Source organism: Schistocerca nitens, chromosome 9, assembly GCF_023898315.1.
Source record: "Schistocerca nitens isolate TAMUIC-IGC-003100 chromosome 9, iqSchNite1.1, whole genome shotgun sequence".
NCBI lineage: Eukaryota > Metazoa > Arthropoda > Insecta > Orthoptera > Acrididae > Schistocerca > Schistocerca nitens.
In genome coordinates this window covers 148464486-148484403 of record NC_064622.1, presented here as the reverse complement: position 1 = coordinate 148484403, position 19918 = coordinate 148464486, and the positions used below count along the sequence as shown (strand labels likewise).

The 19918-nt window shown below is 38.2% G+C and overlaps 1 protein-coding gene across 2 annotated transcripts in view; it reads left to right on the top strand.

Moving 5' to 3' along the window:
- LOC126203707 (low-density lipoprotein receptor-like) overlaps positions 1-19918 on the top strand; it is an 87497-nt gene that overhangs the window by 13001 nt on the left and 54578 nt on the right. For both annotated transcript variants that reach the window (XM_049938078.1, XM_049938077.1), the window contains exon 2: positions 12673-12780. In XM_049938078.1, the coding sequence (XP_049794035.1) occupies positions 12673-12780 (108 nt within the window). The remainder of the gene's footprint in view (positions 1-12672; positions 12781-19918) is intronic.

The window sequence follows — 19918 nt, the reverse complement described above, 5'->3', positions numbered from 1 at the left end:
GGTGTGCATTATTCAGGAACACACATGTTCAATAACTTTGCAACAGCTATAAAAAGCTTAACAACCAACGCAATTCAGTTTAAGAGAAGCCTAAAGGATTTATTGGTGGCCAACATATATATATTTTACAACCTGACTTCTGCACCATTTCAGTGCAGCAATGTGTTCATTTTAAATAAGTGTTGTAGTAGTTCTATTATGTGTTTTTTACATTATAAATAAAAAAACCGTTTTTTTTAGTTTTAAATTCAGTGCATTAATGTGATCTTAGTAAATGAGTGTTTGTGAAATGATCCTTTCATGTAGTGTTCATTAAAAAATAAAAGATCATCATCCCACTTAGGACCCATGGAAGGTACATTAGCTTTTTTGTTTCAGTTGTAAATATTTGTCATGTATTATTGTTTTCTGACATGTTCTACATCCTGGAGGACCTCCTCACTACAAATCAATTGGAATGAAAGTAAATCTAATCTAATCAGTATTTACCAGTAATTATCTGAGCATTGCTGGTGACTTTAAAAAAACTTAGTTTCTACAGGGAATCATATCACTCTCTTGGAAAAAGTCTTTTCAAGATTGATGTCTGAAGTGCTCCTCTGTGATACTGACAAGAGGGGAGATTGACTCCTAAGTCCTCTGTCACATTGATGAGCCCAGCATATAGTTTAAAAATGCTGGTGACATGGTACTTCTTACCTAAAGCCTCCTGCAACTGTGGTCATATACCACCTCGCCCATGACAGCTAGCTGGCAGCAGAATCCTCTCTATGACAGTATTATCAGCAAAGTATAAAATATTATGGCAAGTTAACAAGATCACTCTTGAGCTATATTTGTATTACCTATTTGAAACAACATTTCTGCCGAGCAGTGATTGAATTGGAGTTTGTTAACACAGAAATTGCACTGTAAAGTGGGAGAGGAGAGGGGACTGCAGGTACAACCCATTTCAAAGTATTATTGACTCTGGATACATGTAAGTGACGGCTGAAAGCAAGGGGAAACTACAGCCGTAATTTTTCCCGAGGACATGCAGCTCTACTGTATGATTAAATGATGATGGCGTCCTCTTGGGTAAAATATTCCGGAGGTAAAATAGTCCCCCATTCGGATCTCCGGGCGGGGACTACTCAAGAGGACGTCGTTATCAGGAGAAAGAAAACTGGCGTTCTACGGATCGGAGCGTGGAATGTCAGATCACTTAATCGGGCAGGTAGGTTAGAAAATTTGAAAAGGGAAATGGATAGGTTAAAGTTAGATATAGTGGGAATTAGTGAAGTTCGGTGGCAGGAGGAACAAGACTTTTGGTCAGGTGATTACAGGGTTATAAATACAAAATCAAATAGGGGTAATGCAGGAGTAGGTTTAATAATGAGTAAAAAAATAGGAGTGCGGGTTAGCTACTACAAACAGCATAGTGAACGCATTATTGTGGCCAATATAGACACAAAGCCCATGCCTACTACAGTAGTACAAGTTTATATGCCAACTAGCTCTGCAGATGATGAAGAAATTGATGAAATGTATGACGAGATAAAAGAAATTATTCAGGTAGTGAAGGGAGACGAAAATTTAATAGTCATGGGAGACTGGAATTCGTCAGTAGGAAAAGGGAGAGAAGGAAACATAGTAGGTGAATATGGATTGGGGGGAAGGAATGAAAGAGGAAGCCGCCTTGTAGAATTTTGCACAGAGCATAACTTAATCATAGCTAACACTTGGTTCAAGAATCATGAAAGGAGGCTGTATACATGGAAGAAGCCTGGAGATACTGACAGGTTTCAGATAGATTATATAATGGTAAGACAGAGATTTAGGAACCAGGTTTTAAATTGTAAGACATTTCCTGGGGCAGATGTGGATTCTGACCACAATCTATTGGTTATGAACTGCAGATTGAAACTGAAGAAACTGCAAAAAGGTGGGAATTTAAGGAGATGGGACCTGGATAAACTGAAAGAACCAGAGGTTGTAGAGAGTTTCAGGGAGAGCATAAGGGAACAATTGACAGGAATGGGGGAAATAAATACAGTAGAAGAAGAATGGGTAGCTCTGAGGGATGAAGTGGTGAAGGCAGCAGACGATCAAGTAGGTAAAAAGACGAGGGCTAATAGAAATCCTTGGGTAACAGAAGAAATATTGAATTTAATTGATGAAAGAAGAAAATATAAAAATGCAGTAAATGAAGCAGGCAAAAAGGAATACAAACGTCTCAAAAATGAAATCGACAGGAAGTGCAAAATGGCTAAGCAGGGATGGCTAGAGGACAAATGTAAGGATGTAGAGGCTTGTCTCACTAGGGGTAAGATAGATACTGCCTACAGGAAAATTAAAGAGACCTTTGGAGAGAAGAGAACCACATGTATGAATATCAAGAGCTCAGATGGAAACCCAGTTCTAAGCAAAGAAGGGAAGGCAGAAAGGTGGAAGGAGTATATAGAGGGTTTATACAAGGGAGATGTACTTGAGGATAATATTATGGAAATGGAAGAGGATGTAGATGAAGACGAAATGGGAGATAAGATACTGCGTGAAGAGTTTGACAGAGCACTGAAAGACCTGAGTCGAAACAAGGCCCCGGGAGTAGACAACATTCCACTAGAACTACTGATGGCCTCGGGAGAGCCAGTCATGACAAAACTCTACCATCTGGTGAGCAAGATGTATGAGACAGGCGAAATACCCTCAGACTTCAAGAAGAATATAATAATTCCAATCCCAAAGAAAGCAGGTGTTGACAGATGTGAAAATTACCGAACTATCAGTTTAATAAGTCACAGCTGCAAAATACTAACGCGAATTCTTTACAGACGAATGGAAAAACTGGTAGAAGCCGACCTCGGAGAAGATCAGTTTGGATTCCGTAGAAATGTTGGAACACGTGAGGCAATACTGACCTTACGACTTATCTTGGAAGAAAGATTAAGAAAAGGCAAACCTACGTTTCTGGCATTTGTAGACTTAGAGAAAGCTTTTGACAATGTTGACTGGAATACTCTCTTTCAAATTCTGAAGGTGGCAGGGGTAAAATACAGGGAGCGAAAGGCTATTTACAATTTGTACAGAAACCAGATGGCAGTTATAAGAGTCGAGGGGCATGAAAGGGAAGCAGTGGTTGGGAAAGGAGTGAGACAGGGTTGTAGCCTCTCCCCGATGTTATTCAATCTGTATATTGAGCAAGCAGTAAAGGAAACAAAAGAAAAATTCGGAGTAGGTATTAAAATTCATGGAGAAGAAGTAAAAACTTTGAGGTTCGCCGATGACATTGTAATTCTGTCAGAGACAGCAAAGGACTTGGAAGAGCAGTTGAACGGAATGGACAGTGTCTTGAAAGGAGGATATAAGATGAACATCAACAAAAGCAAAACGAGGATAATGGAATGTAGTCAAATTAAGTCGGGTGATGCTGAGGGAATTAGATTAGGAAATGAGATACTTAAAGTAGTAAAGGAGTTTTGCTATTTAGGGAGTAAAATAACCGATGATGGTCGAAGTAGAGAGGACATAAAATGTAGACTGGCAATGGCAAGGAAAGCGTTTCTGAAGAAGAGAAATTTGTTAACATCGAGTATAGATTTAGGTGTCAGGAAGTCGTTTCTGAAAGTATTTGTATGGAGTGTAGCCATGTATGGAAGTGAGACATGGACGATAACTAGTTTGGACAAGAAGAGAATAGAAGCTTTCGAAATGTGGTGCTACAGAAGAATGCTGAAGATAAGGTGGGTAGATCACGTAACTAATGAGGAGGTATTGAATAGGATTGGGGAGAAGAGAAGTTTGTGGCACAACTTGACTAGAAGAAGGGATCGGTTGGTAGGACATGTTTTGAGGCATCAAGGGATCACAAATTTAGCATTGGAGGGCAGCGTGGAGGGTAAAAATCGTAGAGGGAGACCAAGAGATCAATACACTAAGCAGATTCAGAAGGATGTAGGTTGCAGTAGGTACTGGGAGATGAAGAAGCTTGCACAGGATAGAGTAGCATGGAGAGCTGCATCAAACCAGTCTCAGGACTGAAGACCACAACAACAACAACAACATGTAAGTGAATGCATCATATGGTTTACTGCTGTGTGGTATGGGTTCTGTGCCAGATAGGACTGATAGAAGACTGAAAAGGTTCAAAAAGAAGGACTGGTCGTTTGCTGTTGTGAAAGGAAGAGGGATTACAGGTATGATAAGCAACTTTGAACGGAATAATTTTAAAAAAAAGTGTTTTTCATTAGGTTAGATCTTTTCATGAAGTTTCAGTAACCAACTTCATCCTCCGAATGCCAAAATATTTACCCGAGTCCTGCCTACACATGGAGAAATGATCATGATAATAAAATAAGAGAAATTAGAACTTGCACAGAAAGATTTAAGTGTTAATTTTTCCCCTGTGCTATTCAAGGGTGAATTGGTCATAAAGAGGATGGAAGTGGTTATATGGACTGCATTCAAACACTTAAATGTGAACTGTATAGTAATCACGTGGATGTAGATATGGCTGTAAGACCAAAGATATGTACTACTTACCAATAGCACTTATATTGAGTACTGTATATGGTTGTAAATTTTTCAGTAAATCTTAAATCTTTTAATTATGATTTCATTAACTGTATCAGAGCCTCTGTTGCTATATCTGATTAGCAAAATGAACTGATATCAGTGGCTTAGTCGCACTGTTTGCCATAACTTTCAAAAACAATCTGTATTACACCTGTTGCAAGTTTTTACTCCATTAAATCATACTTTGTCTGGGCACTACATGCTGACTAGGGTGAGAAACTGTGTTGGATGGAGTGGGCAAAAGAAACAAGGAAGGGAGGGTGGGTTGGGAAGGGAGGGGTAGAGGGGAGGAAGACTGATGGCTGAGAAGGAAAGGTAAGTTGTAGCAAGAGAACAGAACAGGACTTTGGCATTGGATCGCCTGTCCTGTTACAGGCAGAGGCAGTTGTGTGTGGCACAGCACATAATGATGTGGGCTAAGATGGGTAAAACAAAGGAAGACAGAAACCGTGAGAGTGAAGAATGGAAGTGTATATCAATGAAGTGAAGTGAAGGCATGGGGACAGAGGCTAGTGAAGATTGAGGCCAGGTTTGTGGAACTGAAGGATGTGCACTAAAGACAATCTCCATGTTCATAATTTTGAGACATTTGTGAGTGAGAGGATCTGTGGCTGCGTAGGCAGGGGGGGGGGGGGGGGAGAGGATACATGTGTTATGGAGTGTGAAGCAGCCATTGAAGCGGATATGTTGCGCTCAGTTGCATATGCTGCTACTGAATGACCAACTTTGCTCTTGGACAGAGTTAGGTAGTAGCCATTCATTTGTGTGGATAGTTTTTGAGAGAGCATGACCACCAAACTAACTGTCCACCAAAATGCATAACCATCTCCAGACTGTGCCCAAGAGCAAAGTTTGACCATCCAATGACAGAAAATGTGACTGAAAACATGTTCAACTTCAATGACTACTTCACAATATATAACATCTGAGTCCTCTATACCTATTTCAACTTCTGAGATTTGCTTGGATGGAAATTGTCATTCTTGAATCCTACCGTTCTCTTGCCCACACCTTTTGCTAGCTCCTGTGCCACACACCTACCTCTAACCTTGTCCCCATGCTCACCCCCCCCCCCCCCCCCCGACCCTCCCACTCCTTCCTGTCACTGTGCCACATACAGCTTCTGTTACCTTGGCTATGGGAGCTCTCCAGTGCCATATCTCTTTACTGCCTCTCCCTCTCTTCTCTTCACCCCTCTTTGTTCCTGGCACCACTCCAACCACCAAAACCCCTCACCCTTGAACCATGACAATGTACCCATTCATGTACTTTTGCTAGTTACTCATAAAAGAGAACTTGTCTACAAACTTTGCAACAATTTCAATCTTCTGAATGGGGGGCTCCATATGGTTCCCAAGTTGTGCAGCGACCATAAACCATAAAATTACCAAATAAGCAGCAACCAGTCACAAGATCATGTTTTCTTTATTTAATTTTGCAAACTGCCACCAGTTTTTGCAAAATTAAATAAAGAAAACATGATCTTGCAACTGGTTGCTGCTTATTTGGTAATTTCAATCTTGTTTATGTGCCTGTCAATATCTAACTATCTGAACTATATTGTGAATGATCATCTTTACTCCTTCTGTTATTTGAATCTTGTGAAGTATTTATATGTAGGAACACAACATCACACTCACTTGTGTAACATTTTTTGTGATTCTGTTCTGTCAGTAAAGATTACGACGACAACATATCCACCACCAAATAAGCACTAACAGGAAAATTGACACTAAATATTCAAAATACATTATAAAACACACCCATATGTTTGAAACAGCAAGGTGATGCTAGTCACTTGCATACTATGTGCTGCACATTCTCTTGCTATTTTGCATCTCTTGTTCATGTGACTCCATATGTGCACACCTCTCTAGTTAGTAGGTACAATAAAACCTTATTGAATTTTGTTAAGTAGGATTCATATCTAATGCAATTATCAAACAGAGTCAATGGTGTAGCTTCTTGTCATATGAAATATAGAAGTAAAAACTTCGAAGTTAAGATCGGCAACTCTAACTTTATTTTTTTGATGTCTGGTTTCAGCAATCTAAGTTGTCATCATCAGATCTATAAAACACATAGATCTAAATTATAATTGTGCTGAGGTCAGATTTAATAGAGAGTGGTACATATTTACATAACATGGAAATATACAACATGCCTTATGCAAATATGCCTCAATGAATCTCCAGCATTTGTACCATATATCATGTCATTCCAGGAACATGAAGAATGTGAAACATCAGCAGGTCAACAGTAAAACAAAGTTTACATAAAATGTTACACATTGTGAACTGACTACACAAGCTCATGTTCATACAACAGATGAATGAAGACTGAGATTCAGAAGTCAACAACACAGATATTACGAACTGTCACCAGTTGGCACTGTAGTAGTGAATAGACGGGAATACATTGTAACATATAAAGCATAAGGGAGACATTACATCCCAGGAATATACCAACAAATGCAACGCACACATTTTTGTATGTAATTATATAATGCAAGTTATCTAAATCAGAATATATTGGAATAACAAACTTTCTTTTTTTAGAAACCGTTATAAAAATTACTAAAACTTTTTTAATACAATTAAAATCTTATAAAATTATAAAAGAAAGTGTTGTATTTCAATTTTACTAACTTTCTGCATATATAGTCAGACCTTTTATTAGACAAGTACAGTGGAGAAAATATATTATCAGAATTGGTCACTGAGCGATCATGAGAATAGGGTTCGAATAATTATCTCATGCACAGAGGCATTCAGTAAATGATTCTTCCTGCGCACCATATGTCAATGGAACAAGAAGAACCCTAATAACTAGTACAATGGGACATACCCTCTGCCATGCATCTCATGGTGGTTTGCAGTATAGATGTAGATGTACGAGTAGATGCAGAAATAAACCTGAAGACGGTCACTTAAGGTTTAGGTGCTAAGAATTCAGAGACAATGCCAAAAGTACATGTCATAATATACGTAGGTCAGAAAAGGGAACAATTAACTGTTGCACTCTTAAATTACAATCTAAAAATCACTGCTAGAGAGAGAGAGAGCGAAAGAGAGAGAGAGAGAGAGTGTGTGTTGTACATAATAATTTGCAATACGATGATGTAAGTACAATATCAAAGAAACTGTGAATTATATTTTATGCAGATATTACAGAACAAACATCTTTAACACTATAATTTGCATATCAAACAATGGAAAATCCAGGATGGAATGTAACAATATTATGAGAAGGAGCGGAGATGCTGAGTCACAGATAGGCAAAACCAAAAGATTTCCACTCTTAAAGCTTTCAGCCAACGGCCTTTGTCAACAATACACACACACATACGCACACACACACGCAAATGCAACTCACACACATGGCTGCAGTCTCAGGCAATGAAACCACGTTTGTCTATTGTTGACAAAGGCCATTGGCTGAAAACTTAAAGTTCATAAGATGAATGGAAAAACTGGTAGAAGCTGACCTTGGGGAAGATCAGTTTGGATTCTGTAGAAATGCTGGAACACATGAGGCAATACTGACCCTACGACTTACCTTAGAAGATAGATTAAGGAAAGGCAAACCTACATTTCTAGCATTTGTAGACTTAGAGAAAGCTTTTGAGAATGTTGAGTGGAATGCTCTCTTTCAAATTCTGAAGGTGACAGGGGTAAAATACAGGGAGCGAAAGGCTATTTACAATTTGTACAGAAACCAGATGGCAGGTATAAGATTCAAGGGACATGAAATGGAAGCAGTGGTTGGGAAGGGAGTGAGACAAGGTTGTAGTCTATGTCCGATGTTATTCAATCTGTATATTGAGCAAGCAGTAAAGGAAACAAAAGAAAAATGTGGAGTAGGAATTAAACTCCAAGGAGAAGAAATAAAAACTTTGAGGTTCGCCGCTGACATTGTAATTGCGTCAGAGACAGCAAAGGACTTGGAAGAGCAGCTGAACGGAATGGACAGTGTCTTGAAAGGAGGATATAAGATGAATATCAACAAAAGCAAAACGAGGATAATGGAATGTAGTCGAATTAAATCGAGTGATGCTGCGGGAATTAGATTAGGAAATGAGACGCTTAAAGTAGTAAATGAGTTTTGCTATTTGGGGAGTAAAATAACTGGTGATGGTTGAAGTAGAGAGGATATAAAATGTAGACTGGCAATGGAAAGGAAAGCATTTCTGAAGAAGAGAAATTTGTTAACATCGAGTATAGATTTAAGTGTCAGGAAGTATTTTCTGATAGTACTTGTATGGAGTGTAGCCATGTATGGAAGTGAAACATGGACGATAAATAGTGTGGACAAGAAGAGAATAGAAGCTTTCGAAATGTGGTGCTACAGAAGAATGCTAAAGATTAGATCGGTAGATCACATCACTAATGAGGAGGTATTGAACAGAATTGGGGAGAAGAGGAGTTTGTGGCACAACTTGATCAGAAGAAGGGATTGGTTGGTAGGACATGTTCTGAGGCATCAAGGGATCACTAATTTAGTATTGGAGGGCAGCGTGGAGGGTAAAAATCGTAGAGGGAGACCAGGAGATGAATACACTAAGCAGATTCAGAAGGATGTAGGTTGCAGTAGGTACTGGGAGATGAAGAAGCTTGTGCAGGATAGAGTAGCATGGAGAGCTGCATCAAACCAGTCTCAGGACTGAAGACCACCACAACAACAACAACAACAATATAATAATTTGCAAATGGAATTTTAAGAGTGCAACATAACTGTCTCTGTACTCTTATCAACTAAACCTTAAGTGATATTCTGTAAGTTTATGCTGTAAGTTCATTCTGAGATTATATTTTCTACATTGCACTTGCTGTGTGATTGGGTTGTCTGTATATGCAGAAAATTATTACAACTGATGTACAACACTTTCTTTTATAATTTTATAAAATTTTTGATTATACAAAAGTGTTAATAACTTTTATAATGGTTTACAGTCGTTTTTGTCTGTTGCATGAAAATGTACTTGTGCAGTCGGTGCAAAATGCTTGACATTTCATGTAAACCTTATTTTATATTTAACATGTCAATGTATCATGTTATTCATGTTCCCGGAATGACTTATTATGATGTCACATGATATATTGTTCGGATGATACATATTCATTAAGGTGTATTTGCTTAAGGTATGTTGTACATATCCGTGCTATGTAAATATGTGTCACACCCTAATATATATCTGACCTCATTATGATTATTATTTCAGTCTGTATGGCTTACAGATTGCAAAATTACAGTTAGCGATCTTGGCTGCTGAAGTTTTTACTTCTTTATTTCACACTATCCTAGACTGCCTCCATACTTGAGTAAAGTCCAGTTACTTCTTGTAACAGCTGAAATCCATTATAAATGCTACTGAATTTTTTAAAATACTGCAGATAATTTCTGCAATTCTTTAAAGCCTTATTAGTGCCAAGTATGCTGCCATATCGAAGTGCATTTCGGTAAGGGAGAATTTGTGACACCCGGGAATCTTTTTCACTGTAACAGGATAAATACTAGGTGTGGCAATAAAGAAACCAGACTCATGCTGTAACTCTCTATTTAAAAAACTTGCAAAACTTCAATATAGTCCCCTCCCTGATACTTGCACCACTCTATGAAAATTTTCCACTTTTGGAAGCAGTGCTGTAAGTCTCTTTCTATGCTGTTGAGGAGGCTCATCACTTTTTTTCTTTACTGCATACATGGACTCAAACCTGTTTCCTTTGAGTGCAGAATTTAGTTTTGAGAAGAGAAAGAAGCTGCATGAATACAGCTGAATACAGCAGATTTTCTGTGACTGGAATGTCATTTTTCGCCAAAAACCGCTTCACAGACATTGTGTTATGGGCTGGCATGTTGTCCTGATGAAAAACCCATGAGATCTGACCTCCTTCATTGCACACGTTCAGGAAAGGTCTTCAGAAAAGTTACATAAAAAGCTTGACTGACAGTCTGACGCTCAGGCATCAAATCAGTGTCAATAACATTTCGGATATTGAAGAAAATAATCATCATTGCTTTGAATTTTGATTTGATCATGTGCGTGGAATTGAGGGCTCTACCAATGCATGGATTAAACAGGCCAATGATGGAAAAACTTTTTTTGCTGAAAATACCTTATTGTTATGTTTTTTAGGGTGGGAAATCCAAATATGATACTTAAAAAACTGTAGCACCCATCATGTATTCACATTGTACAGTTAAATGTATTAAATTAAGCGATTTAAAGAATTTAACAGCTTTTATATAGTTAAAATAATTTAAAAAAGGGGAGTAATTAATATAGATAACATTGGTAGAACTGCTGAAAAACATTTGCTGGCAAAAAAAAAAGGTGGATTCTATTTTGGTGTTAACAGATAGTGTTTTGTTTACAGCCAACCTAACCTCACTTTCCCATTTCCTGTAAATGTGCTCAGTACAATGTCTAATCGTGGTTGTAAAAAACTCTGCTGACAGTTTTTGTTATATTGTGGTGAATTTGTGATTAAAAAACACCAAATAAACATTACAGACTTTGTGAAAAAGGTTTATCTATCATACTTTGGATCTAAACTTGGTGATAAAGATAAATCTTGGGTGCCACATAAGGTACTGATGTTTGATGTTAACTTTGAATCCACAATGACCTTAAATGAGAAAGAAGCTTGGGTATCATTCAAACCAGTCGTTACAAAGTTCTTAGGACATGAAAAAGACCCAGAATATGTTTCTATTATAGCTACAATGTTAAAGAAGTTTAAAACTTTAGGATGTTTAATGAGCCTGAAGATTCACTTTTTGAAACAGTCACCTTGATTACTTCCCGGACAATACAGGAGATGTTAGTGAGGAGCAAGGAGAGCGTTTTCACCAGGATATGAAAGTGATGGCAAAACACTACCAAGGCCACTGGAACACCAACATGATGGAGGACTACTGTTGGTCACTTCACCGAGAAGTTCAGCAAGCGACTCATCATAGAAAAAGCTACACAAGAAGCTTTAAAAAAAATAAATAAATAAATAAAATAAAATAAAAAATACAAACCTATTCCAGCTGACAAGTGAAACCTCTATTAACACATATCATTGTTTTAAGTAGCTTACTGTAAATACAAACCATGCTGATGTTGTAACAAAACATTTCTTTAATTTCCCCATTTACTGTATAGCATAGGATTTTTATATTATATAGTAAAAAGCATATTGCTTGAAAACTATGGGTGATATAAAAAACTAAGGCTAGATTTGGATTCAGCTCATAAAAGTTTACAAAGATCAGCTATCAATGTAAAAAAAAAAATTAAAAAAAAATTTTTTTCGTTGGCCTGTGTTATCACTTAGTCTCTAGATTGTATTGGAAAATCCATGTTTCATCACATATAATTACTTTGCTGAGACAATCAGGGTCATTTTCAATGTTTTCAGCCATGGCAGCAAAGCCATCCACTTGATGTTGGTTTTGCTCATTTGTGAGGATTCTTCGCACCATTTTAGCACAAATCTTTGTCAAGCCAAGATCATCGTGCAAAATCTAATCATTTCCTTATTGGTGCAGGCAAGTTCTAAAATTGCTCGAATGCTCAGGCCACAGTTTTTAACCATTCTGCTGATCTTCACCATATTCTCTTCAGTTTTGAAGTGGAAGGATAGCCCAATTTTGGATCATCTTCAACATCTTTCCTCTCATCCTTGTTGAACCTTGTAACCCACTCAAAAATTTGCATATGAGAGAGATGCTGATCACTATAAACTTGTTTCAGCAAATTGTAAGTTCTGAGGTTGATTTTACAAGTTGTGTGAGGAATTTGATGTTAACAGATTGTTCCACTTTAGAGCATAACATACTTCCGATGGAGCTCAGACATATGACCGTTTTTAAGAAAGCTAACAGCCAGACTAATCACCATAGCGGCATGAAATTTTGTATGCATGTCAGAGAGAGTTCCAAGGTTATCCCCCCACTCTTCTCTGTCATCAATGAAGCTGGAAAGGCGCACAACAGCCAGTTCGGTTTCTTTATTGGCATGCCTCATATTTACTATTTTACTGTTGTCCAGCACTTTTATACACTCTTATCTTTATAAGCAATTGTTGTGGTAGTAAAAGTCTTAGTTTCTTCACATTTCTGTAACAGCTCCTAGTATCCTGTCTACACACTGGCTGATATTTCCAATGCAGTACTCAGCAATAACAAAAAATGGCACTCAAGGTAAAATTGGAGCTTCAGCAATCAAGTTTGTTGGTAAGTTCTTGTGAACCTCCTGATTTTTTTATCCAGTTTATGATTCTGCATGTAACTGGTAGAGCATCTGATTACAGAAATTCAAGAAGTTGTACTGACAAAACAAGCATGCAGTGCATTTTCAACATTCTACTCATAGTTCCTTAATCGTTGAGCCTGATCATTTCACACAACTGCATATGTGCTCTACTAACAATATAACAATACTAACAGAAACTTCATGATGGAACAATAAAGAAATGATTAATGGGAAGTGGTGCATAGCACACTTAAAATATGTTATAATTGTATTAGCTAGTACTGTTTTGCTTATATAAGCCGGCCGGGGTGGCCGGGTGGTTTTAGGCACTACAGTCTGGAAACGCGCGACCACTACGGTCGCAGGTTCGAATCCTGCCTCAGGCGTGGATGTGTGTGATGTCCTTAGGTTAGTTAGGTTCAATTATTTCTAAGTTCTAGGGGACTGATGACCTCAGAAGTTAAGTCCCGTAGTGCTCAGAGCTATTTTGCTGATATAAGTACTATCTTGTATGTGGCTGTTGCAACACTGCTTGTGGACAGTAGCCTGAGCAGATGGCTGTGGAGAGAGATGAAAGACTTGGAGCAGCTAGGAGAAGGGAAGTTATATATGGCATGGAGGGTATAGTATAAAGAGGTAGGAAAGTGGGAAGACATATTTTCCACAGCAGTCAGAAAATGTCAGTTACTTCCGGTAACAATCAAAAAATTTAGACCTACAGTACAAAATAGAGGGTGAAAAAGAGAGAGAAATAATGGTAGGAGAATATAATACAGAGAGAGGATATTAATGAGGTGAAACATTACTGTAGGGAAAAGGTTAGGGCAAAGGGCAAAGGAGTGAGAAATGACTTAACGTTTAAGGGAACAAGCAGAAGTTCAGATCAGGAAATTTTGAGAATGAAGGATAACAGGAGAGACATGCTGGGGTCAGAGTCCAGATGCCTTGGCCCTTGACCCAGCTGTTGAAGTCACTGTTGCTGTGGTTCCAGCTTGTTCATCAGTTGAGTAGTTGAAATTGTAATTGGCCACAGCTTTCCCATTTATACAAGTATTCAACTGATTAATCATCATGCCTATGTAGAACACTGCACAATAATTAGTACATGACATGAATGTCTAAAATTAGCAAGAGTTTACATAATCTCAAAATTCTGGGCAGATATCAGTGCAAGCTGCTTTCAAAAATTTCCATAACAAAATTCATCTCAAAATCTAGTAGGAAACCCAAAGAAGTTCTGGCAAGAGAAAATCATTACTTTCACTCCATGATAGTAATGGTAGTCTCACGGATGATACAACCACTAAGCACAGTTATTAAACATCATTTTCTGACATTTCAAAGAATGGAAACTCCAGGTAGGAATATCAACAATGTATTAGAAGGTAGATTGCTACTTACCATAGAGGAGATACGTTAAGTTGCAAACATACAATTGTCATTTAATTGTACATGTCTGTAACTTAACGTGTCTCCTTTACAGTAAATAGAAATCTATCTTTTCCTACATTGTTGAATTTCTGAATTTTTTCACCAAAGAAGTTCAAGGTCTTGAATCAAGGACAACTGTGAACCTGATTAATTCAAAAGCAGATCACTTTGTACAGTGAAGGCAACTCATGTTACTTAATAAAGAAAAGTCTTCTGGTCGAGACTATATACCCCTTAGATCCTTTCAAAATGTGCTGGCAAAATAGCTCTATTTTTAGGAATGATATACAAACTGCCAAGTCAATGAAAGATGCATACTAAGACTGGAAAGTTTCACAGGAGATACCGGTATACAATAATGTTGTGTAATTGGATGGATTCAAAATTTACTCACAAAGTGGCAGCAGGAGAATACACAAATAAAGCTATTTGAATCTGCAACATTTGGAGCCGGTGACTCCTTCTGGCAAAAAGGTTGAAGGGAAAGGAAGATGAGTGAAGGAAAAGGACTGGTGAAGTTTAGAAAAATTGACCAGAGCCCTGGGTCAGGGGAGACTTACCAGATGGGATGAGAAGGAGAGACTGATTGTTGGGGACTGCAGTGGGCAAGATCTGAAAAACTGAACACTTAAAGATGGAATATAGGGTAATATGCAAGACAGAGATTACTGCCAAAACACTGTGCACCATTAATAAGAATAGAAAGCTAAGTGCATTGCATGCGGCAGAGTTGGGAGGGGCCATAGAAGAATAGGTAGGTTAGAAAGTTAAAGATACAGAAAACTAAAAGAGGGTGAAGAAAATTTTCCCTGCCCCCTCTCACCTCTATCACATACAATGTGTTCTATTCTCTTCTAGAGGAGTGAGACTTGCTGAAGGCAGACATACATCTTAGAATAACAACTGTTTATTACGAGAACTAAGCTAAATACAACTTCTGTGAACAATGTGTAAAAAATTTGAGAACAGCAATCTATTTGGACACAGGGGAGATTAACAATGACACAGTCCCATAAGGGTGGTAACTCATAGGCAGTCTCCTGATGAGTTGCAGGTGCTGTGACAACACGGTCTTATCAGGATGAGAGCTCGTAGGCAGTTTGCTGGTAACAACACGGTTCCAAAGGATGATGAGCATGTGGGTAGTCACAACAATTATTGCATAGCAGTGCCCTTGGAGTGGCTGGTGGAACTGCAAGGTCAGATGTGGTTCAGGATGAGGGCAGCATGGCATCTTGGTGGACAGCAAAGTGGCAACAGCAAGCAGTGTCCATAGCAGAGACTTGAGGCGGCTGTTGGTTGCTCAGAGATCAGGACATAACTGGCTTCCCATGGGCAGAGTGCCAACTTAAGTACACGCTTGTTGAAGGGTACATGGATGGTACCACACGAGCATGTGACTATGCAAATTAGTGCCTGCGGCTGCAGTTGTGTGTGGTGCAATTCGCACACCATGTAGTGGCAAGACTGGCACCCCCGATGCTGCGGCAACTGCTGGAGGCTTGACAGTGTGCAGTAACTTGCCCCGTCTGTTTACAGATAACCTCATAGGTGTGGCAGGGATCATACCTGGCCTGGGAAACATACACATAAATGTGGTGGCCAGAATATGCAGGAGACAGTCCTGCATATTCAACACAATGCACTCAGCTTTCTGCTCTTATTAACTCGTGAATGATGTTTTAACAGTAAACTGTGTCTTGCATAGCACCCTATCTTCCACGTTTAAGGGCTCAGGTTTTCAAGTCATGTCCGATGCAGTCCCCATCAATCAGTCTTTTGTTCTCATCCTGTCCGGTAAGTCTCCCCTGACCACGGGTTCTGGGTGACTTTTCTGAACTCTCCCCATTCCTAAACCTTACCACTGCTTTTCCTTCACCCCTCTTTCTTTCCCTTCAACCCTTCTATCAGGAGGAGGAAATCACTAACTCCAAAAGACTGCAAATTTAAATACCTTTGTATGTGTATTCTCCTACCACTGCTTGGTGAATAGATATTTATCCATCCAATTACATTATATTTTCATCAATATACAAGAATGGAAAAAAGCAGTTTGCAATATTCTACATCTATCTCATTAGCATTGGTTCGTCATAGGATACCTCAATGAAAATGGTCTACTTACTCACAACCATTGGAGATTCAGAAAATATTGTTCTTGTGAAACACAAATGAAAATGGTAGTAATGAGATTTACAGACAAGGGATCTTAGTCTGATACCATATTCCTATGATTTCCAGAAGGCCTCACAAGCACATTCTAATCAAATTGCATGCCTAGGGATATCATCTCAGTTTTGTGAATGGATTCATTATTTACGATAATGTTGGAAGCTGAAGAAGTGAATTAAAATTTGTGCTGTGGCTGTGACTCGAATCCGGGTCCTCTTGCTTACTAGGCAGATATGCTGACAATTACACCACAACAGCATTATGGTCAACACAGCTGCACGAACTACCCAAGTCAAATACCCTCCCCAACACAAACTCCAATTCACATCTCCCCTTATATTGTCACTATTACCAGGGCTCTCTGACATTGGAATAGCACCCCAGCATTGGACATAATGGGGAAGTGCTGAACTACATGTGATCGTATAGATCTTAGATTAAATGGTCAGTGTATCTGCCTAGTAAGCAAGAAGACCCGGGTTTGATTCACAACTGCAGCACAAACTTTAATTCACTTCTTCAGCTTCCAAAGTTATCGTAGATAAATTAGAGGCTTAAATGTCTCAGGGAAAATTTAATTTAAGGATTAATTATTCAAAAAGGTCACAGTGTACAGCAGTTGACATAAACTCACCTAGTGAAATTACAGTTCCATCTGGCATTTCCCAAGGAAGTGTGACAGACCCATTTTTGTTCTTGATTTATGTAAATGATTAGAAGGCACTCTGAACGGCCTTCTTAGATTGTTTGCAAATGATGCTGTCATGGCAGTTGCTCATTAACAATAAAAAATGTGATATTTTACAGGTAAATTCTAGGAGAGTTCATTGGACTTCTGTTATATGATAAATGACACAACTTTTGAAGTTATTTATTCAGCAAAACTAAGTAAAGAATAGAATTGTTGAGATATTGTTTGAAAGTATTGTCTTGGGTCCTCTGCCAAGCACTTACAGATTCAGATTCTTCATCTACCATTGACCACATGTACTGGAATAGGTGGTGGTGGTTGTTGGGATGTTTAAGGGGGACTAAACAGCGAAGGTCATCAGTCCCCCATGTACTGGAATACACTTTACATTTATGACATGATACAACAGTCACTACGTTAATTAATGTCCACATTATATCTTCAAATTATTTATTCTACATTAATTAGCTGTACAGAACTGTAACCATTATCTTAAAAATCAATTTCTACACTACTACATCCAAGAAGTCTCTTAAACTGTGGAATGGCTTGTCTGTTAACTAGTTATACAATTAAGTTGTAAAACCGAGAGGTATTTAGATTTCAGAATGTGGCAGTTTCTTAAAAAATTTCAAAAAGTTCACTTTGTGAGAGTTGCTTTTCTTATCAGATTATGTTTAGGAATGCCAGTACTCTTTTTGTTTCTGGTGTGATGACAGTGTACATTCTCTCTGGTGCTAAACTCTGATACGTTGTTTTTAGTATATATCAATGATGCATAGATATAAAGATTGATCATTGTTAATATTTTCATCTTAGTAAATAAAGGACAGCATTACTCCCTTGGACCAACCTTACACATTATTTGTAGCATCATTCTCTGAATCAGTAGTACATTACTGACATGACATGAGTGACCCCATAGCAACAGCCCACAAGATATGTGATACTGAAAAATTCCAAAGTAAACTGACCCAAGATATTTATTATTCACTAGATCAGCTAATTTCTGTGTGAGATAGGACATACATGATATCTTTCTGCAGACATGATTAATGTGGGATTGCCAGTTTACTTTGGAAACAATATACATTTCAAGCAGTTTTTCAGATTTCTATGTCATTAGCTAGTTTCAACTGCAGATACTGAGTGTTCTCTGGATTACACAGTAGTCTGCTAGATGAGAACTAGTTTAGTGTTAAGAAGACAGTGTCCTGTGATTTCTGGCATAGCCTTGTCGTATCTTGATCTGTGACGATTAAAGTTGTATCATCTGCATAGAACATAACTGACTGAAGCTCAAAATAATGTGGCAAATTGTTAATTACAACAATAATGAAGAATGGTCCACAGACAGAGCCCTGAGGTACACCAGATGTGACTTTCTTCAAGGAAGAATTGATACCAATTGTCTTCTGTAATTTCAATAATAATTAATTCTCTCTAATACTGTATTATTTATCCCATAATACTGTAGTTTTGCTAGTAAAATATCAAAGGGGATACAGTCAAGTACTTTACTCAAATCACATAGCTCAAGAGTGAACATATTCTTATTTTCAAATCAGTTAATATTTGATTTCAATTACAAGCACTGCAGCAGTGGTATTTTTTCCTTGTCAAAAACCATGTGAATTGTGGAGTAATCATGTAGTTGTATGTGAGTATCTTCTTACATTGCCCTACCTTTGATTGGATAGAAAATGCCTGCAGTTGAACCATACTAGGAGTTTGTAGATGGGTTCATCGTATAGGACAGACCTTTAACTGGGATTGTGGACAATAAAATAACTCATAGCATACATGATATATAACAGGGGATATTGAACTTATACAGAGAAGGGCAGCACAAATGGTCACAGGCTTGTTTGAATCAATAGAGAATGTCACAGAGATGCTGAAGAAACTGAACTAGCAGACACTTGAATCATATTCGGGAGGACGACGGTTCAATTCCGTGTTCAGCCATCCTGATTTAGGATTTCTGTGATTTCCCTAAAATCGCTCAAGGCAAATGCCAGGATGGTTCCTTTGAAAGGGCATGGCTGACTTCCTTCCCCATCCTTCCCTAATCCGATGAGACCGATGACCTCGCTGCCTAGTCTCCTCCCCCAAACAACCCCCCAGACACTTGAAGTTATACACAAACTATTCTGAGAAAGCTTACTTATGAAGTTTCAGTAAATGGCTTTAAATCATGATTCTAGGGATATACTATAACCCCCTGCATGTCACTCCCATAGGAATTGTGGAATTAAGATTAGATTAGATTAGTTACAGCATGCACAGAGCTTTTAAACAGTTATTCTTTCAGCACTCCATATGTGAATGAAAAGGAGATAAACCCTAATAATTGGTACAACGGGAAGTACCCTCTGCCATGTCCTTCGCAGTGGTTTCCATTGTGTGGATGTGTATGTAGGATTGAAAGCATCAGTGGCATAAAGATAGAGTTGGATACTGCGTAGTTTGGATGAACAACAGAATACCACTTTGAGAGAGAGTAGGTAGCCAATACCCTGATGAAAGATGTTGCTGAGATTTTCAAAGACTGATTGATAATAATTATTGGCGCAAAGGGGCCATTTAGTAGATGACACATTTACAGAGTCTTGATGGTAAAAGATGCCATGAAACTGTCAACCACTAAATTGTTGAAACATTTAAATTACTTTTCTGTCCATCGTTATTGCTGGTTTCAATCAAAATGCCCATCATCAGATTGCTGCCTTTCATAGATATACTGCAGCTACCTGATAACAGATGTTTTTTGCAAAATCTATAATGCCAAGGAACAGTAAAGCGAGTTAAATGAGTCAACAGTT